Raw genomic sequence first — 22,617 nt, forward strand, 5'->3', positions numbered from 1 at the left:
TGGCCAGGTATGGCAATCTCACCATGGTGTGTGTGGCGTTATTGGGGTTACTGCAAGGGTTCATGTGGACCAGAAAAATAGAACTACTTTATTGGTGTAAGCAAGCATTCTTTCACGTGCCTTGGGGTAATCTCTTAATTTATTTAAAAACACCGGAAGGGACTAAATCTCATAGAAATTCTCTTCCAAGAATCAGTAGGGGTGTGTGAATAGCTGTGGCCCCTTTTGTAATCAAGTCACATAAAATTTATTTTGACCAAAAAAGCTAATTAACAAATAAGTAGTTTCCTTGCAGTTTGGATTACAGATGAAGATATAAAAGGCAGTAAACCTATCAGAAGAACTTGGAAAAAGTGTTTTTGAACTAAAACTCTCCGAATCCCTCATAATAATAATAATAATAATAATAATAATAATAATAATAATACTTTATTTATACCCTGCCACCATCTCCCTGCGGGGACTTGGGGCGGCTTACATGGGGCAGCGGCCCAAATAACATAAGGACAAAATATAAGCAACAATACAAATCACAATATAAAAAAGATAATACAGTAATACAGTATTTCAGTTAAAACAACAATACAGGATAAAAAATTGCATTTAAAACACATAAATGGTAAGACCGTAATAAATACAGGATAGATTATTAAAAACCCCCTGGGACTGATTAATTAATGACTGTATCTCCGAAGGCCTGCCGTAACATCCAAGTCTTCAGTTGTTTCCTGAAGGAAGATAGAGAGGGAGCCAACCTAATCTCCCTGGGGAGGGAGTTCCAGAGTCGGGGAGCCATGGCCGAGAAGGCCCTCTCTCTCATCCCCACCAAACGCAGTTGTGAGGAGGTTGGGAGTGAGAGGAGGGCCTCCCCGGAAGATCTCAGCGATTGGGTGGGTTCATAGGGGACGACGTGGTCACGAAGATAGGCAGGTCCCGAACCTCAGCCAGCATGGTGGTGGTATTTAGAGTGGAAGAAAAATTTATTTCTAACTTCTGTCAGTATGATTAAAGTTAACTACTGCACAGGTTAGATACTTGACAGAAAAATAAGTCTTTGCATAGCATAGGTGTGGTATTTAACTCATAGCATTCTTTACCATTGGATGCTGGTTAGGGGATTCTGTGAATTGCAGTCCCACATCTGGACAGCCATTCTTTCACTTTTGTATCTTTTGATCTTTTTAGTGACTATAATGTTTAATTCTATTAGGTTTAACAATTAAGATCAGGACCTTTGTGCCAGATCTGTTTTTGTAGCCCTTGAGTTGTACTGAACTCTGCAGATCAGTACAAAGTGAATTACCTCTCCTGGAAGGCTGCAAGACTAACAAGTTTGCTTTCAAATAAATTACATTGTCAAACAGGTTATACTGTACTGTTCAGCATAACCTGTCCTCCTTTGAAACCAAAAGTGGACTTTCAACCACTTCTAATTTTTGTACCAATCTTTTTTGGTAGATTGTATTGCTTCAGTAGGGTTACAAAGGCAGAAAATAGACCTCCAGATCTGCTTCAATTGCCCATTTCTTCTCTGTAGTTTTGAGTATCGGAAGAAGTCAAAATCATGCATTGTATAAAATTGCTGACCTAGTTCCATACAGGAAAAGAGTTCAGTACACTGCTATTTCAGAATTTCTGTCAGTCTCTTTATGATACATCTGACCTGGAGTGAAAGTTTGGGGAAGATTGAAGCTGGAACTTTTAAATGTTGCTAATTTTAAAACCATGGCTTTCTTTTTCTTAACCTTGAATATTACTGTAGCAATGTAAATGTTTTCTGAACGTTTTCTACTTGTGATCTTTAATTCAATAGTGCATATTGCACAATTTCTTACAATCATTGGTTTCATTTTTTGCATATAAAGGAGTACAGTATACTGAAACTTATTCAACATGCTTTTTGTTAGATGCCTTCAAGTTATTCCCAACTTATGGTAACCCTATCATAGCATTTTCTGTGTGCTTAAAGATGAAATGTGAAAGCTGAATGACTCAAATTTATGTGTTTTGAGAGAAAACAACAGAATTTTATGTGATTCAGAGAAAGGGCGAATTCTCAGAACATTGGAATACAGTTGATGAGAACGAGGGGCTGTGGGAGGGTAAATTTAAATTGTTCTTGTGCTCCTCTGTTTTCTATACCACATATTCAAAATTAGTTAGGCATCAAGATCTGAATACTCCAATATTTGTGGGTTATAAAAGCAAGTCTCCTTACTGTATTCGAAATCTGTTAACTCTGCCTGTATATAACAGAGCCTGTTCAGGTCATAGGATCTCTATGCTTAGTGTACCACAGCTGAAACTGAGGTGACTTTCAAAAGTAGCTGGTGATAGTCACCGATACCTTCCTGGGTTCTACTTGAACCTCAGATAGTTATTTGATTCCTAAGAACTATATACGTTCTTTCCTTAGGAGATGAAATTGAATATAAACATTTGCTTGAATCCTCTAGTTTATTACTCATAATGAATCCATAGTTATTTGACATGTGGAAAGTGACTGATAAAGATCTGACTTGGGCATTGTACATATGATTTGCATTGTGTCTATCACACATGTAATGTGTAAACTTCTACAAAAGAATAGTTTTCACATAAGAAGTCCATACTATTTTTAAGCAGTGAGGAAATGCTAATCACAGAGGAGGAAATACTTCAACAGAGGTTCTGAAAATAATGTAGTTATAAATAAGACAAAATACCTTGGAAAGGTTTTATATTGGTTAATGCATTGTGGAGTTGGATATATGTATAAAAGTTGTGAATTAATTAGCTGTTTCATTAGGTATGTATGTTTCTGTTTCTGTTTTAAACTAATTTATTGTTTTACTGTCAATATGACAACTTCATTCATATCAGGTAAAGATTTGACATTGAAGTATAACACATTAAAACATGGCCAGTATGTCAAGTGTGGTTTTTCTGTGTGCTGGAATAAGATTTTAACAAGAATCCATATTGTTTACAGGAAAAGCTGTTTGCGTAGTGCTTTCAGTCATCTTTGGCAGTTCCTATTGAAGAGGACCTAAAACATCATGGAGACGAAATAGACTCTTCAGTATAAAAAAAGTAAATGCAGTAACTTGTTTAAACTCATGCAGCCATCCGAAAATACAGATCTTCCTCCATCTAACAGATCCTGTGTTTTGTAGTAGTGTAGTGAATTATTGATTTTTTGAGAGCCTCATAAAATGTGTATATCTGGATTTCTTTGGGATTCGTCAGTTTTAAAAAATTGTGTGTGACCATAACTTATATGTAATATTGTCATTTCTTGTTACCTTATGGAGGAATTTGGAATCACTCCATTCTTGTACTTTAAAGCATGTTTAAGTATACAGTGTTCCCTCCCTACTTTGCGGTTCGCTTTTCACTCCATCACTGCTTTGCGGGTTTTTTTTTTAGCGATGGCGCACGCACAAAAGGTGCCGGTTTCCCTTTTGTGCATGCACTCTCCCTCTCATCGGTGTCCAGCTGGGCCACTCTGGATGCTGACGAGAGGAAGGCGCTTGCACAAAAGGGAAATTGGCAAGCGCCGGAGAGGAAGAAGCTCAGGAAGAAGGCTTGCAAAGGGTAGAAAGGCCACCTAACTACTAATATAATGTGTAAATATTGAAATAAATATAGTGCCCCTACTTCACAGAATTACGCTTATTGGGTCTTGGGTGGTCCTGGAACGTAACCCCCGTGATAAGTGAGGGAACACTGTATAGTAGTTATGATTTCCATAGTTGCAGACATTAATAAATTTGATAAACATCATTTAGTTAACATTTTGGAGCAATTTAAAGACAGTTTTCCTATTTTTTAATCTATAAATAAATTAATAGGATGAAAATGTATAATCCAACATTGTCATTATTTGTAAACTTTTGCTATTCTGGTTGCCAACTATTGAACATGTTAGCATCGTATTTTAACAGAAAACTGTGTCCAATTTACTTTTCAATTGTTTTTTGAAAGATGCTTCATGAACTGATGACTGATCAGAAACTTTTGGTAGATGTGATCTTTTTCACTGAATAAAGCTATTCTGAGATAGTTTATGATTAAGGTATATCTCAGTGGTAATATTAAACCATGGTTTAGTGCTCTGATTGTAGTGAACCTCTTGCTTGTTCAAAACGTAGCTTATTTTAAAGAGAGAAGAATCTGAAACTACAGTTAGATTCTGTTGCCTTTTAAACTAACCAATTTCCTGAATTTGAATATACAGTGGATCCGTTATATCCACTAAAGCTTGGTTGGGAGATAACACCCCTCCGGATGTCAAAATCCTTGGATGCTAAAGTCCCATTATATACAATGTTTATTAAATAGTATTCCTTATATAAATTGGCAAAAGCAAGGTTTTTTGTGGGTGCATCAAGTCCTGAATTATGTGTTTAAAAAACTAAATAAAATGGGGCCAGAAGTCAATTTCTGGTTTCTTTTAAAAAATTATTAGAGGTGTTTGAATTTGTTTAAACACAAAACCACCCCATCCAAAGGCCTCTGGGACCACAAACGTCTTTTAACATTTTTGGAAAGCATATGGGTTGCAAAAAGGCTTTAGAGGTCTTCTAAGTTATGCAGACCATTCTTTGCTCATCGGACAAAAGCCTTGCAATTAATTATTTTGCTGAAATAATCTGAAGAAATTTTACCAATTATTGTGACTGATACATAATATATGTTTTCTAATATATTCTTAATTTGTTTTTAAAGCTTTCTGCCTGGAACAATCTACTTCAAGGAGTGCAGGATGACAGAACGTGGAATAAAATGGGCTTGTGAGTATTGTACATATGAAAACTGGCCCTCTGCAATCAAGTGTACCATGTGCCGTGCTCAAAGACCTAGTGGAACTATTATTACAGAAGATCCATTCAAGAGCGGCTCCAGTGATGTTGGTAGAGACTGGGATCCTGCAAGTGTTGAAGGAGGCAGCAGCCCTTTGATATGCCCAGATTCCAGTGCAAGACCAAGAGTAAAATCATCCTACAGTATGGAAAGTGCAAATAAGTGGTCATGCCACATGTGCACATACTTGAACTGGCCTCGTGCAATACGATGCACTCAGTGCTTGTCTCAACGTAGGACCAGGAGCCCCACAGAATCCCCTCAGTCTTCAGGGTCTGGTTCAAGACCAGCTCCTTTCTCTGTGGATCCTTGTGAGGAGTACAATGATAGAAATAAACTGAACATGAGGACCCAGCATTGGACTTGTTCTGTTTGTACATATGAAAATTGGGCTAAGGCCAAAAAGTGTGTTGTGTGTGATCATCCAAGACCCAACAACATTGAAGCAATAGAATTGGCAGAAACAGAGGAAGCTTCTTCAATAATAAATGAGCAAGATAGAACTCGATGGAGGGGAAGCTGTAGTAGTGGTAATAGCCAAAGAAGATCCCCTCCTACAACCAAACGGGAATCTGAAATGAAAATGGACTTTCAGAGAATTGAGCTGGCTGGAGCTGTTGGTAGTAAAGAAGAACTTGAAGTTGACTTCAAAAAATTAAAGCAAATAAAGAACAGAATGAAGAAGACTGACTGGTTATTTCTCAACGCTTGTATTGGTAAGTTCTTTGTCAGTTAGATTTTATGTTCAGGAGAAGTGCAATAAGTATTGATAATCGCATAAGACTCATATTTTAAAGCTTTATATAGGTTGATGTCAGGATTACAACTAGATAACGAGGGTACATTTAGTGCATATAAGGTTTTTGAGATAAAAAATGTCAAGTATTTCTCACTATATGTGCTGGTGCTTTAGCAACTGTAAAATTTAAAAAAAATCCTATTTGAAGAACCGTCCAGATAGACATAAGGATATAGACAGTTTTAGGCAAAGGATATAGACAGTTTTATAGACAGGTTCATGAACAGACCATTTCTTTTCTCAAAAAGAAAATAGGAATACAGTGGACCCTTGGTATCTTTTGGGATTTAGTTTCAGGACTCCCTCTGGTTGCTCAAGTCTAATGATATACAGTGATGTAGTAAGGTAGTGCCCCTTATATAAAATTGCAAAATTAGGGTTTGTTTTTTGGATTTTTAAAATATATTTTCGAACCGTGGATGACTGAAACTGTGGCTACTGAGGGCCAACTCTACTCTTGCTTCAATTTGTTACACGTGGCTGTTAAGGTTTGAATGCTGATGTTTGCAAGATTAGAATGTTACTGTGGTCTACTATGATATCAGTATTATTTCTGCAAAGTTAATGATATTACTGATCTTTGTCAGGATAACCTAACAAATATAGCATATAGACCCATAGTATTGTTTATATCGCTGCTGTATAAGAACCATTGTGGTGTCACAGTTAGAGTATTGGACTAAAACTGGTGACACTAATTTCAGATGTTATATGCCTGTGAAATTCGCAAGTGACCTTGGGCTGACTTTCAGCCATATTAGCCTCACAGTAGTCTTGTGAGGATAAAAAAAATTGAAAGGAGGACTATGAAGAAAAAATCAGATATACTTATAACAAATAATACCTTGGTGATAACTTAATGCATTATCAATCCCTGATGTGCTAGGTTCCTATGGTAGACACAATTTGTAGAAACAGTAAACTAGTGGTGGGGAATATGTAGTCTTTTAGGCTTCTGGACTGTCTTGCATGATTACTTAATATTAGCTAATGAGCTTAATAGGAGTTCCATTCAAACAAGATTTAGAGACCTCCGTATTCTCACCTGAAATACATCAAGGCTAATAATAATAAATAATGTTAATAATGATAATAATAATAATAATAATAATAATAATAATATAAAGTTTATTTATATCCCGTCTCCATCTCCCCCGAAGGGGACTCGGGGCGGCTTACAAATCAAATACAAAGCAATGATAACATATGAAACATCAAAGAACAATAACAAAACCAATAACAAAATATACACAATAACCGGGGGAAAGAAAGCACACACACAACATTAAAACATCGATTAAAACATCGAGTTACAAACAATGAGATTGCAATAGTGGATAAGCAAGGTGCACATTATGAATAACAAATTTGTAAATAGATAAAGTGCAATAGATTCATTTAAGGTCACATTAAGTAGGGAGGAGCCCTGAATTATATGAATAATAACTATTTTTAATATCAATAAAAATACACTTTGAATTTTCATTTATAACTTGTGAATTGATTCTATTGTCTGTAACCTGTTTTGTTCCTCAGAGTTTTGAGAGCCTTGATCATAAGATAAAAGGAGCAGAGTATGTCTTATCTTTCTAGTGTATTTGTCCAAATCTTGTAAGTTTTCCTCCAAATGAGTGAAGAATTCTGCATATCTATACTGAAACTAAATATGTCCAAAAAAATTACTTCAAAATCATAACCTTTCCCATGTTTAAAAGGAGCTTTATTAAAAACATCTAAAATGCCAGTACTGAACTTCATTTGCATGGGAATGTTTTTTGAGTACATGTGCATGAAATAAGAATTTTAATCTGAAATGCTCAAGTTGTGGAGACTTTGAATATCAAAAAACGTGCACAAATTTTTAGGCCTCTAAATGTACAAGCTGTTAGAAAGGAGTGCTTACAGTTCGAAGTCAGCAACATAAATGCCACTTCCCACTTCCCAATTCCCACTTCCTAGTCTGAAATGCAGTGGAAATTCTTGAACATATTGCTGTTACTTCTTTAATAGTTGAGTGCTTGTACATTTTATATTTTCCTTTGGCTCTCTGGGCTATTTACTAGTTGCAATTCTGCTTCTGGTAACATCAACACACTGTGTACCCTACAAAACTCTTGTTTGAGAAGTATGTCCTGGAAAGATGAAACTGTGGCTAGTGAAATCAGCATGTTTATCTGGTTTTCAGTAAGTATACAAATGTTCAGAATGCATCACAACTGTGGTTGTTAGTTTCTGGTAGAATAGGATAAAGCTTACATTGATTAATCTTTTTTGCAGTGGATAAAAACCCTGCTCTTTCCATAAGAAAAATGGAAAGCATCATTTTGTTAACCTGTATTAGTATAGTTTCTTTGATTTCCCAAAGAAATTTGCACGTTGCTTCTGACCCTTGGCTCATACTGGAGATTTGTGGGATATTAGGAGGAGATCTTGTTCCAGCAGTTAGTGGTAGCAAAGGAAACTCTGTCTGTATTACCTGTCACAAAGTCACACAAATTAATATTGCGGGTGCTGAAACTTTAGTCCTCATGCTTAAGCTGATATGTCATCCTGGTGGCTTTATGAATTCTTAAACTCTCAGTGGCATGGTATATATGTTACCCTGGCTGTAGTTTTGTTCTAAGTCATGCTCATAGCAGATAATGAATTAACTATGACTCTTAAGAGACATGTGCCTTTCTATAGTCACTTAATTTGTGATATAAAAGTGTTCTGTGCCATTTTTACAATTCATAAGATGCAGTAGGTAATTAATTTCTGTCCTTTTTAAAAACCAACCTCCTAACTTTGCTTATTTATATTGAATTTTACAAGAAGTTGCTGTGCCAAGATGACACCAATAATAGTGTGAAGCAATTTCCATTTCTATAAGGGAAGTTAAAGTAGGCATTTCACTAAGATCAAAGCTGAGGTAATATGATACATGTATGGGAGGTATGTTCTGAATGGCTGAAGTACTTTCTAGTGAGTTGGCTAGAATGCTTAATTATTGATATATTCAGAGCTATTTGATCATTCTGTGTCAACATGTAAATCAGGAGTCAGTCTTTTGTAACCTTACATCACCTTAGCTGTCTTTTAAAGCTATGTGTAAACTATTGCTTTATCACAGATAAAATACTTTAAATGACTGAGTAGTGTTATTTGGCTTTGATAGAATTGGCTTCAAACCTCTACGTATCCATGGTTAGCATATTCCACAATACAATAACTTGAAGTCTGCTAAGCTGAACATAGCAAATCAGACATAGTGAGTGCTAATTCTATGGTTTTATCATTTTAGATTTATGTAGCACTTTGCTGTATTGTGTTAGCCTCCCCGAGTCCCTTTGGGAAGATGGTGGCGGGGTAGAAATAAAATTTATTTATTTTATTTTATTTATAGTGTGATCTCCTATGTCCTTAACAGTGCTCATTTTGATATAGTTGGACAGCAAAATTTGAAAGACATAGCAATCTAGATGAAGTACTAGACTCCTGTAGTAGTCTGTGTTCAGTTTAATGACTTGCAGATTATGGGGACATATCAAAATTCTACTTAAGATGTCTAATAATATTGTTGTTGAAGTGTCCAAATATCTTGGGGCATTTTTGAGACTAACAAAAAAAGTTTGTAGCATTAGCTTTTGTTGGCTACTTCATCAGATTCATGAAGTGAAGTGTCTGTGCATGAACTATTTATATTCATAAATAGGTGCTGTATTTTTATGTGAATATATTGAGGACTGGCCATGCAGCAAAGTAAAACAAAATACACAAAAAACACTATATTTATTGGCCAACTAAATGCACAAAATAAATCATGCAAACTTTCAAAGCTTCCACTGGCTTTTTCACCAGGTAAAATGTGTTTAAAATCCTATATAAAACAAGGAAAGTGATAGTGTTAGAGTCACAGGTCTGCATTTTATGTCAGATGTTTTTTTCTGTTGTAGTTCAGTTTTTCCAGAGGGATCTCAGTGCAAGCAGAAGTCACTCCTTTCTTGGCCATGTGGAAGACAAAGTAAAAAATTAACTCATTTAACAGCAGCAAAGCAACTCCTCTTGGATTCTGGCTGTCTCTGTCTTTTGTGAAGCCATAGGTCCTTTTCCTAGGGAGAGAACATTGAATTTTACAAGAAGTTGCTGTGCTTCTACATTTGGGGGAAAAAAACCCTTTTAGGAAGCCAGTGGAGCTTCAAAAGATTGCATGATTTGTTTTGTGCATTTTGTTTGGCTAGCTAAGGTATTGCTTTTTTGAGGCTTTTGGATTTTTTGTTATGTATGCAAATAGTACTAGAAATGCTAAAACTTTAGGTAGGATGATGAGGTGACAGGTTCAGTTTTAATGAAGGTCACTGGCAGAACTAAGGTGGGAGAAAGGATATTGCCTGAGGTCAAGATGCATAGATAACGGTAAGAGTAGTTGAGTGAGGTTTTGGAATGTTATTTGATGCTGGATGCGAACTAGAAAAAAGATGTGAGGTGCTATAGGCTATATTTCAGAGGAAAGAACTGGCAAAATCACTTCTGATTGTTCCTTGCCTCAGTAAAACCTATAAATGCACAGGGTCAACATAAGTGGACGGGTGACTCGAAGGCACATGCAGAAAACATGGAAATGAGAGCTTTCATGAGTTCACTAGTATTATAGCATGTGTACTTTGCCAGGAAATCATTGTCTCTGTTCAATAGGTTGATAGTGTATTAGAATTGGGGGGTGTATCCTGATTGTACAATTTCTCTTTCCTTTTGAAGTGTTTGTGTCCAGTAATTGCTGTTCTGAAGTCTGAGATCTGAGATGGGGTGTCTAGGAAGATTTGTGTATATTCACAACTGCTTTTTGTGAATGCCCATTCCTAAAATCTGATTTATGTCCATTTAGCTTCTCGTTTAGAGATTGGCCTGTTTGTACAATGTAGGGTATAAAGACATTTTTAGGCCCTGCATAAGAATATAAATTAAACTAATAATAAAAAGCAAGATATTAATATTTAAAGGGCCCATCAGTTCATGGCTCCATCTTCTATATGTATAAAAATGTATTGTCCACTTGTAGGACTGAATTAACAACAAAATCAATGGACCAAATGCCACCAAATTTGGCCACAATACACCAACACATTCAAGGTATGACTAGCACTGAAAAAACCTAAACAAATTAACCATAAATACCTTAAAACCTTCCAACACCGAGAATACCTAACCGCACACGCGCGAATGGGCCCGCCCTCCCGTTCCTTGAGAGAGAGAAAAAGGAACAACCATCAATTGCCAGGGAGACAGCCGTTCCCTGAAATGGCAGCCAGGTCACTTCTGGTGTGACAGAACTTTCCCTCCATCCTCTTCTCAACGTGAAGAGGGGGCTCTCCTCCTACCCCTCCTCCCCATCCTCAGGCCGCACTTCCTGCTGCTCTACCTCCAGTGACTCCCACTGAGGATTACGCTGGGCTCTCCTTTCCTCTACTCAGCCATTCAGAGCCTAGACGAGGAGGAGAGCGGGGAAGGCACCGGGTGTGTGTGTTGGAGAGCGAGTGTGTGTGTTTCCTCAAAGGGAAATATACCCGTTTTCACCTTTGCGGCGGGTGTGTTTTGGAGGAGCGGGGCCAGGCAGCAGTACTTGAGGAGCCGCCGAGGTCAGAGCCTTTCTCCCACAAACCTCTCTCCTTGCCCTTTCTCCTTTCCCCCCCTCTTGAGGGAGACAGAAAGCCCCCAGGAGAAGCAGTCTTGGTAGGTCTCTCTATGGATGGGATTGTCTGTCAGTTCAGTGGCAGCTCCATGGAACCTATAGGGTTTCCTTTGGGTGAGGAAGACTAGAAAGGAGCTTTGCCACTTCATTGCTCTGAAAGGTAGCCTTGGCTGGCTCTCCTTCAAGGACTCAACAGCTGGCCCTGCATGATTTCCAGAATCTCCTAGCTTTAGAACAGGCATGGGTCGTCTTCAATAGCACTGAATAGCCCTGCAGCATCACAACCTGCCAGACTCCTGCCAAGGGAAATCCTTTGTTGGCCAACTGCAATAGCACAGAACAGTCATTCAGAATCAAAGCATGGCTGCTTCCTATCTAGGGGAATCCTCTGTTGGCCAGGTTGAATACCACTGACTACCTTTACACCTTCAAAGCCTGGCTCCTTCTTACCTAAGGTAATCCTTTGTTGGCCACCTCAAATAGCACTAACTAGAACATATTAAATACCAGAACTTTCTCGTTACTTTATTTTCCATATCCCCAGACTGGGCCACAGCTAGTTTGTAATAAAATTGGAAAATTATTAAAAGTAAATGTATAGGAAGACATACTGCCACTTACTTCATATGTATATATTAACGTATGAAACACTATGGCACACAGATTTGACTATTCTGTGGACCAGTTCTGTAGAAGTATGAAAAGTATTACAGTAGAGTCTCATTTATCCAACATAAACGGGCCGGCAGAACGTTGGATAAGCGAAAATGTTGGATAATAAGGAGGGACTAAGAAAAAGCCTATTAAACATCAAATTACGTTATAATTTTACAAATTAAGCACCAAAACATAATGTTTTACAACAAGTGTGCCACTTGTTTGGGAGTGTGGCTGCACCTGTGTTGTTGTTGATGTTGGCCCGCTGTGTGTTGCTGCCAAAAGAAATAGCGGTGGACCCAGGCAGGAGGCAGACTGCATTGGATAATACAGAACGTTGGATAAGTGAAGGTTGGATAAGCAAGACTCTACTACATTTAGAGATTTAAAAATGAAAATTGTGGTACAGTGCTAAGCATAATAATACTTTTAACTGGAAAGATGTTCAAATACATTAAAAAGTCAAACACTGACATTTTTAAATTTTAAAATGAGAGGCAGGGAGAAGTTGATGGGCTTGCTCATTGTGCTTGTTACAGAACTCACATCGTCTGAGATGCCATCTCTTTGTTTTGGTGTGTAATATGTCCATATAGGTTCATTGATTTCAAAGCTATGAGTGTTTTCACAAAACTAACCTAACCCGTACTGAGAAGTGATAATGTAACCTTACATAAGACCTTCAGAGTAATTTTGAGGTGACATCCACTCACATTCTGTTAGCCCTTATATAATTGATTTAAAATAAGTGCTTGCTTTTAACATCTGATGCTCATTTTCCTCTCATTTTGTAAAGTAGTTTAGGGAAATTTGTTGTCATCGTATTTTCAGAATTCTGTTGATTTTAAACAATAGGTTTACAGCACAAATTTATTTTGCTTTATTTTTCATCTTTTTTGTCTTTTGGTTGTATTAATTTGTTGCTGTTTATTGTCACAAAGGCATTTTTAAAACTGTAACAAAATAATTTTTTGTCCTATGTGAAGGGAAGGAATGCATTTTTGTCGCAAAACAGGTGTAATATAATATGATTTTAAGAGATGATGTGCATTTTAAAAAATCAGCATATTTTCATATATACTTTATGGTCCAAACTCTTTTCCTAGTCATGTTCATCAGGTGCTACCAGTACTTGCTTTTTAACCATCAGACAAGAATCTGTTCTGTTTTCTGGTGGTTTTGATTATAAAAAGGTAAAGGTTTTCCCCTGACGTTAAGTCCAGTCATGTCTGACTCTGGGGGTTGGTTCTCATCTCCATTTCTAAGCCAGAGAGCCGGTGTTGTCCGTAGACACCTCCAAGGTCATGTGGCCGGCATGACTGCATAGAGCACCGTTACCTTCCCGCCAGAGTTGATCTACTCACATTGGCATGTTTTCGAACTGCTAGATTGGCAGGAGCTGGAGCTAACAGCGGCCGCTTCCACCGCTCCCGGGGTTTGAACCTGGGACCTTTCGGTCTCCAGCTCAGTGCTTTAACGCGCTTTGCCACCGGGGTTAACCCTTTTGATTATACTTAAGATTTTTCTGTGTGTAGGTATTCTGTAGAATTAATACAGCTTGACTCCCATGGCTCAGTGCTATGGAATTCTGGGATTGTAGTTTGGTGAGGCAACCAGCACTGTTTGGCAGAGAAGACTAAAGACCTTGTAAAGCTACAACTAATCTCCCATAATTCCATAGCTTTGAGTTATGGCAGTTAAAGTTGTTTCAAATGGCATTGTTCTACTATGTACATGCACCCTGTTTAGATTCTGAGCTGCTCCTCTGTGTTGCCTTTCCTTGTTTTTGATCTTATATTTTATATGAGCATCTTAGTTCTTATTCTTGCTAGATGTGCTTTCTGTTGCTGGAGTAGAATGGAAAAAAGAGGAAGAAGGAGATTGAGAAGTGGTTTGTCTGACCTCTACTGCTTCACATTTCAGAGTGACATGCAGGCCTTAATCTAATCTAAATCTAAATCCATAATAAAAGTGAAAACCCGTATGTGTGTATGTGGCACGGGTGTCCGCTCACACAGACAGCCTCCAGCCTCTACAAACTGGCTACACTTCTCACTCTGGAGAAACCAGCAAGTCACTGCTTTGCACTGACATTGCGGTTACAGCGAGCACCATGAACATGTAGGCCAAACCCTGCCAATGTCCTCCCCAAGCACTACGGCCCACCACCCAAGGAATGCTTTCATTTGGGGACCATTTCATCCTAGATTTTGCTTTTTCTTCCACCACAGGCAGGCACCCCAGGGTTCTCCATTACTGTGAAATTTTCATGACCCCGCCTACTGCCCTTGCACCACAGGCAGGCATCCCAGGATTCTCCATTTCTCTGGAGTTTCCATGACCCCGCCTATTGCCCTTTCCTTTCAAATCTGTCTGCATAACAAACAGAGCAGAACTGAGCTGCAACTACATTTACTGGAGGAGTTTGGGGGATTGACGCCACATGGTGGAAGTTGTAGTTCACCCTGCACCAAGTCAGACCACTGTGCCTCCTACTGGGGAATGTAGAGGAGTTATAGTTCACCTACACCCAGAACACTATGAACCCAAACAATGATGGGTCTTGGACTAAACTTGCCATGCATACCTGATATGCCCAGATTTCAATACTGGGGGGTTTGGAGGGCAATTGGCCTGGACATTTGGAAGTCGTAGGTACTGGGATTTATAGTTCACCTGCAATGAATTAGCATTCCGAACCCCACCGATGATATACCAGGAACAAACTTGCCACACAGAGCCCCCAGAACCAAAAGAGCATATTGGACAAGTTTGGGGAAAAGGGAGTTATAGTTCACCTGCATCCAGAGAAACAGTGACCCCCACCGACAATGCACTAGGACCACACTTCACACAGAGAATCCTCATGACCAACTGAACATACTGCAGGTGTTTTTGGAAATGGGCCTTTATTTTGGGAGTTATAGTTCACCTGCATCCAAAGATCACTGAACCCAGCCAATGACGGATCTGGACCAAACTTGGCACACAGACTGAACATTGCCTGCTATGGATACTGACAGATTTTTTTTAGGCAATTGTTCTGGGACTCTGGGAGTTGTAGTCATTCACCCCCATCCAGACAGTACTACACCCAGGCGATGACCAGCCAATGACAGATCTGGACCACACTTGCTACACAGGCCCCAAAATGTCCAACTTTTCATACTGGCACAGTTTGGGGAAGATTAAGCCACAATTCTGGGAATTGTAGTTCACCCACTCCAAACAGAATACATAACATTGAAAGACAAATAATACCATTCTCAAATGACCCGGGCACCGCCGGGTCCCCAAGCTAGTTGGAAAATAAACCACACTTTCTCCCTTCTGATGTGCTTATCACTCAGTGTTTCTGAAGGCTAGTGCAGATCCACTGTTGTTGTTTTTTAAAGCCAAACTAAGTGTTGTTGTTTACCTACTTGATCATAAGTAGCACCAGAGACTTACCATTAGACAAAGGCCATTTGTTATTGGTATGTATAGTGTACTTAATGCCTTGCTCACTAGCCATTAGTGTAGAATAGTGACAGTTGGCAGGAGTAGTGTAATCTCTCCTTAAGTTACTGTCCTATTCAGATAGTGCCCCTTTTCTTGTGTTATGTGTAGGAAATGTTGTTATTTGTGTAGAGGGTGGTAGTATTTATTTAAGATTGTGACTTTTACTGGCAAACCTTCAGACAAGAGTTCCTTCTCCCACCCTGGACCTTCCACAGATATATAAACCTTCCTTGCTTAGTTTTTTCCCCCAATATACCTCACAACCTCTGAGGATGCCTGCCATAGATGTGGGCGAAACATCAGGAGGGAATGCTTCTGGAACATGGCCACACAGCCCGGAAAACACACAACAACCCTGTGATTCCAGCCATGAAATCCTTTGACAACACGAAAGGTGAATAGTCACAGCCTAATTTTGGCTCCAGGGTTTTCATCAGAATTACAAAAGGAGAGTTGATCAGATTAATGTGTTAGGGATTTCTGGATGGTTAATTTCCCAACAAAAAATACTTAAAGAACTTAAAAGTTGGTCCCTGCTTATCATTGTTGTTAATTTGGAAAAAAAATGGCACAATAAATTACAAATAAATAAAATTGACCCTTTCCCATTAGAAAATAAGGGCAAGACATTCAGGAACTTAATAGAGGCTCTGAAAGAGAACAGTATTAAAAAGGTAGAAGAGCTCGTGGAATCCAATGGAGAAATAACAAACTGGGACAAGATAAAAGACAAAGGCAGACAAGGGAACTGAATAGTGTGGTTAAACCTGTCCAGTAGAGCTCAGGCCATGAAAAGAAGAGAGGTAGCAGAAGCCCCACTAGACAGAATAATTAAAAGGAAAGTAGAAAAAGAGGAAAGAATTATCGAGTCATTGTATAAGGAAAGTTATCACATTATCTTACAACACTAAAACCACCCCTATAGAGATTTGAAAACAAGAAAAAAAACTTTAGTGAGAAATTAATCTGGTCTTGGATCAACAATAAAATTAAACATACCAGGATCCAAGAAACCCAAAGAAAAATAATCTCCAAATGGTATAAGAACCCTCCTTCAATTGGCATATATAATGGGAAATATTTCCAACAAACGTTGGCATGATTGTGGGGATAGGTTCATCTCTCATATGTGATGGGATTGCAGAAAAGTTCAGAACTATTACAGTAAAATAAGAAACGCAATGGAAGAAATAATAGGGAAAATTATAGTGGGATAAAGCTACATTTATGTCTTTCACTACAGAGATGAAGACAACAATAAATGGACAGAAATCCTAAAATATATGATAATCGCAATACAGATTACAATAGCTCGAGGATGGAGAGACAATAAAAGATGGGATGTGGAAAATTGGTGGTCTTATCTCTCAGAATACATAATTAATGATTTCATTAATCAAAGAAAAACAAGTATATGAATAGTCATACAAAATAAGACTGGTATAGGAAATGGTCTATTCTAACTGACAAAATAGATGTAGATGATAGATATAGAATTCTGAACCAGGCTTTCCACAAGGTTTTGATTGATACAACGACATCATTGCAATCGCTCTTCCAGGAGGGAGGGGGGAAATGGGTGGGAGGGCAGGGGTAACAGGTGATACACATCTAAGGAATATATAAAGCGTCATTTAAGATAAAGTGATTTTTGGAATAATGTGTATTGAGTTAAGACTTGCATGGCAAAAGTTTGTTAACTGATTGGATGGATCAAAAAAAATGTTTTGTCAATGGAAATCTCTAGAACGGGTGTGTGGCTATTGTCTTCTTTGGATGGGCATTGTCTATGGTTTGGGGATTTAATCCTCCTAGGAATGTTTGGAGTTAGACTGAGGCTGAGACCCAGCTAAAATCTGTAAAAATATGTTATAAATTTATAGGTATTACTATTCAAGATGGAGAGGTTCAATATTTTGATAGCAAAGTCAATACAAAATTATAGTATAGTATGGTATAGGGTATAGTATTAATTAGGTCTATTTTTAATAGTATCTCTCAAGCAACCAGAAACGACATTTACCTGGCATATATCAATCCCCATGAGTAGTGGTAAACTGAGCATCTACTGTGTTAGTTTATCTTAAGTCAGTACATATATATGAAAGAAATACAAATTTCAAATTCCTTTTGGTTTTAGGCACAATCTAACCCTTATGCACCTGTGTGCCTTGGTCCCAGTGCTAGACACAGAGGAGAGGAGCAAGGAGCATTTAAGGTCAAGAAGAGAGCTCTTATAGTCCCTACAAAGTCATTCATAATTATTGAGCTGGGCAGCAAGACTAACTAGTTGGATTGTCAATTTTTAAAAAATCTTGTGTCCTGCTCTTGGACACTCAGAAAGTTATTTTTTGGCTTCTTTCTTCCAGTCTGATCAGTAAAGGAAGCTATTGAACACAAATCCCTTTTTGAGACTCTGATATGTGCAGAAATTTGAGGAATGCACAATTACTGTCTTCTCAGTGTAGGCATGTAGTGAAGATAAAGAGATTTTTTCTCCTGTTTCTTAGATTTTCCACATAAATGAATAAGTTAGGTGTTTGGGAAGAGAATAGCAGTCTTTCTCACAAGAGGGTTGGGATACTTGCCACTAGCACATTGAATTAGTAGATGCCTCTGAAAGTGAGGAGTCTTTATGAAATTAAGGTTTTAGACTGATAATCCTATGCAGAAAGACTTGGTTATAAACATCAAGCATTATAATTATAAAATAAAGTGAGGTCATATTTAGAAAACAACATGTTTGTAATTTTGTAAAGTTTAGTCTGAAGAGTGTCTCCTGAAGAGACAGTGGAAAGATAAACATGCTTTGAATAATTTAAGTGTCTCCAGTATGCACAAAAGAACACTGTTACATGTTGCCACTCTTTTTTTGGAAGCAGTGTTGCTTCGGTTTCCTGGTTGATTTTGTCTAATCAAATAAAAATAATTGAGCATACAATTTGTCCTTTGGAAATGAATGCCAGGCTCTTTTAGTGGCCTGATTTGGACAACCGGATCTCAGCTGATAGATGTTTTCTGGCTTTGGTGATGATGATGTTTATGAACTGCTTTGTGCTGACTACAGGCATACCTCAGTTACCAAAGCCTGTGACAAAGAAGCTTCTTTCTATAAAGTCTTTGTATGCCACCTCACCCTACCCCACCCCAGCCCCCTTCCTTATCCCTTGTCTAGCTGGAAGTTTTATAGTTGAATACAAATTGAGAGGATTATGAAACAAACCTGGAAAAAATACATATATATGATACCAACTTATAGTATTGTGTGTGTGTGTGCACGCGCAGTACACAGTACAGTAAAGCTTGAGATGGGAATTACATTTGGCTGTAGACAATCCTACTGTAAATGTGTGTGACGACTTACCACAACCAAGGTAAATCCTATTCTGAGCTTGCAGGAGCAGTAAAACAGTGAAAAGGGAAAAGCAAATTCCTAGTATGTTTAAAAAGCAGAGAGAGCTAAAAGCCAAAATGGGAATAAAAAGAAAAGTGGAGGCCAATAGAGGGGAAAAAATGTGGGTGCATTATGGAAAATCTTTCAGTTGGTGTCTAGAAAGTTCAAAGTATTATTAACATGTAAGCCTTATATGACCTGATGGCTTCACCTATGTTGCATTTATCAGTAGAAAGTGATCCTGTAAAAAAGTTCTTTTATCACAATAATTCTTTGAAGATGTTTCAGGAAGAAAAATCATTATGGCAAGCCTTAAAGAGAAGTACTCTAAGGACCCATTCACATGATTCTTTCGGGCCATGGCGTTTCACTGGCAAAAGGAAAGGCATGCAGGGCATGGTATGATGGTGCACAGCAGACCCCATCCAAGCTACCAAATAATGGGGCATTTTGACCCATGTAAGGAAGTCCTAAGGAAAGTCTAGTTAAGCATATCTCCCCTTTACTGGTGACATTGCACCCCTGATAGCAGTCTTCTAAAAATTTTCAGTTCATTATCTTATCTATGGCAGGCATGACGTCCAGCACTTTTGGAATAGTAGGGATTGCTACTTGAATTAGATCTTAACTTAGTTCCTTCTAAGCCCTGTTAGTCCACCCTATTTGTATTCAGTGTACTCGTACATAGCACACTTGAGTTCACATTCAGTGTATGTTTCTAACATTGTTAGTATTGTATAGTGTTCTTGTAGTGTTTTGGCCTGATACTCACTTTCTAAAAGTACTGCTCCTAGGTTTATGTGAACTAACTCTTGTACACTTCTACTTTCCCCCCTCATTGAATTCTGTGTCATCATGTTCAAGCTGCCATGTGAGTAATGTCTGAAATGCACCATCAAGAAAATTACAAGTCTGTCATCTGGGCTTTCACATATGTCTTCAAATGTGATATGTCTGACCAAGACCTCAGAGAGATAATTGAAAAGTGATTCTGAAATGTATTCAATTAAAAAAAACTTCTTAGATGAGCTCTTGTTAGCATAATTACATGGAGCAGCAAGTGATCTTATTATTCATGGACTTGAAATCCTTGCCATTTCAACATATAATAATAATAATAATAATAATAATAATAATAATAATAATAATAATAATAATATTTTATTTTTTACCAGCCTCTCCTAACGGCTTTCTCCCCCTTTTTGAACTGTAGTGTGGACAAATGTGAGCCTCCCCGAGTCCCTTCGGGGAGATGGGGGCAGGATACAAGAATAAAGTTGTTGTTGTTGTTGTTGTTGTTGTTGTTGTTGTTGTTATTATTATTAAATGTTGAAAGTAACAAGAACTGCATAGATTTAGTTTGGACTCCATGAGTGATTTGTTAATGCGTTGCCCACATTAATGGACATTAGTAAAAATGTTCTGTTGTTGCATATGTGCATTATCAGTTAGTGTGAGTGATATGCCTACAAAGCTATATGCCTAATAACAACTGAATGCAATAATCTTGTACCAACCCAAATCTTCAACAAAAAGTAGAATTTCTAATGTGTTTTCTATGTTCCTAGGGGTGGTAGAAGGTGACCTAGCTGCTATTGAGGCATACAAATCATCAGGAGGAGATATTGCACGACAGCTTACTGCAGATGAAGTACGTTTGTTAAATCGTCCTTCTGCTTTTGATGTGGGATACACACTTGTTCATCTTGCTATACGTTTTCAAAGACAAGATATGTTAGCAGTTCTACTAACAGAAGTAAGTCTATAATTTATTTATTTATTTATTGCATTTATATACCGCTTTTCTCACCGACTGAAAAGTCGGCGGTTCAAATCCGGGGAGCGGGGTAAGCTCCCGCTGTTAGGCCCAGCTTCTGCCAACCTAGCAGTTCGAAAACATGCAAATGTGAGTAGATCAATAGGTACCACTCCGGCGGAAAGGTAACTGTTCTCTGTGCAGTCATGCCGGCCATATGACCTTGGAGGTATCTATGGACAACACTGGCTCTTTGACTTAGAAATCGAGATGAGCATCAACCCCCAGAATCAGACATGACTAGACTTAATGACAAAGGGAAACCTTTTCCTTTACTTTACCTCTCTCACTCCTGGTGGGATCCAAAGTGGTTCACATCAAGTAAATGGCAAAAATTCAGTGCCTCACATACAATAAAAAATATAATAAAAAGTATAATTTTACTGATCTATATTTATGGAGGGCTCTATGAATCTAATTCTGTGGATAACGAGATAATTAAAAGGAGCCTTTTAATAAATGAGCTTTATTGTGAAACTTTCCTTGTTTTTTCAGTTTGATCCTTGAGATGATTTCAGAAATAGTTCTTCTATGCCAGAGAGGTATACATTACTTTGAAGAATTATTCACCCTATTCAAATTTTCCATGTATTGTATTTTTACAATCTGAAATGAAAATTAATTTAAGTGATTGTTACACTTGATGTATGCAAAGCACTCAACACTATGAAAATGCAAAATGTTTCTATTATGACACAAGATTTTGTTTACTTAAATTAGTGCTTTCTTTTTTTCTTAAAACCATATCTAGTGTTATTATGGCTGTGTATTTAAGGGGTGAACTCCCTTGGTCCATTTTTAACGTTAACCAACTCTGATGCACAATTTTCTTTTGGTGTTGTTCTGATAGCTCCTTGATCATTATGATGCTATTTTAGATACACTCTCCAAAAAACTCTGTGGCTTTCCCCAAACAGATATCTTTAATCTGAGCACATATGTTTTAGAGCTACAGACTTATGTGACTTTCAGAAACTGGGTTACTGCAAAACATATTTAAACATACCATAGAGGTGCACAATGAACAAATATCAATTTGTTTTTATTTCCTTCCATTGTGTGCCACTGAAAAAATATTTTGCACCATCACAGTATATCTTATGTACATCAAATGAAACAGTGCCAAAAACATACATTTCAATTCCATTGTGGAAATGTCAAAGGGGGTTGAATACTTCTGTGAGGCACTTGATACCCTAAACCAGGGGTCCCCAAACTAAGGCCCGGGGGCCGGATGCGGCCCATCAAAGCCATTAATCCGGCCCCCACGGCACAAGGGCAGAAGGGGGGTTGGGCTAAATGACCCAAGGGGTCTCTTCCTCTCTTACAACTCTTATTATTAATATTAATATTAATATTGAGGCTGGGAGGCCATCTGTCAGGGGTGCTTTGCTTGTGCTTTTGGTGCACAAAGGCAGAAGGGGGTTGGACTCAATGGCCCAAGGGGTTTCTTCCAACACTCTTCATTATTATTATTATTATTAACATTGAGGCTGGGAGGCCATCTGTCAGGGGTGCTTTGCTTGTTCTTTTGGTGTACAAAGGCAGAAGGGGATTGGACTCAATGGCCCAAGGGTCTATTGTTGCTGTTGTTGTTGTTGTTGTTGTTGTTGTTATTATTATTATTATTAACATTGAGGCTGGGAGGCCATCTGTCAGGGGTGCTTTGCTTGTTCTTTCAGTGCACAAAGGCAGAAGGGGGTCGGACTAAATGGCCCAAGGGTCTATTATTATTATTATTATTATTATTATTATTATTATTATTATTATTATTATTATTGTATGACACAGCAAACAAGATAGATATGCTGGATTTCGTTTCACAAAATCACAAGTCGAACACTTCCCAAGTGTCTAGGACTGTGTGATATATTTTTGGATGATGCGCGCAGATCCCAGTAGGGTGGCCTTTTGCAGTTATTATTATTATTATTATT

The 22,617-nt window shown here is 38.0% G+C and overlaps 1 protein-coding gene across 2 annotated transcripts in view; it reads left to right on the plus strand.

The window, feature by feature from the left end:
* zranb1 (zinc finger RANBP2-type containing 1) overlaps positions 1-22,617 on the plus strand; it is a 46,839-nt gene that overhangs the window by 10,451 nt on the left and 13,771 nt on the right. Inside the window, exons 2-4 of one of the 2 annotated variants that reach the window (XM_003218589.4) lie at positions 2,972-3,072; positions 4,711-5,561; positions 20,433-20,620. In XM_003218589.4, the coding sequence (XP_003218637.2) occupies positions 4,748-5,561; positions 20,433-20,620 (1,002 nt within the window). In that variant the 5' untranslated portion in view covers positions 2,972-3,072; positions 4,711-4,747. The remainder of the gene's footprint in view (positions 1-2,971; positions 3,073-4,710; positions 5,562-20,432; positions 20,621-22,617) is intronic. The other variant, XM_062976052.1, reaches the window with a different exon arrangement.

The sequence above is a fragment of the Anolis carolinensis genome, chromosome 3, assembly GCF_035594765.1.
Source record: "Anolis carolinensis isolate JA03-04 chromosome 3, rAnoCar3.1.pri, whole genome shotgun sequence".
Lineage (NCBI taxonomy): Eukaryota > Metazoa > Chordata > Lepidosauria > Squamata > Dactyloidae > Anolis > Anolis carolinensis.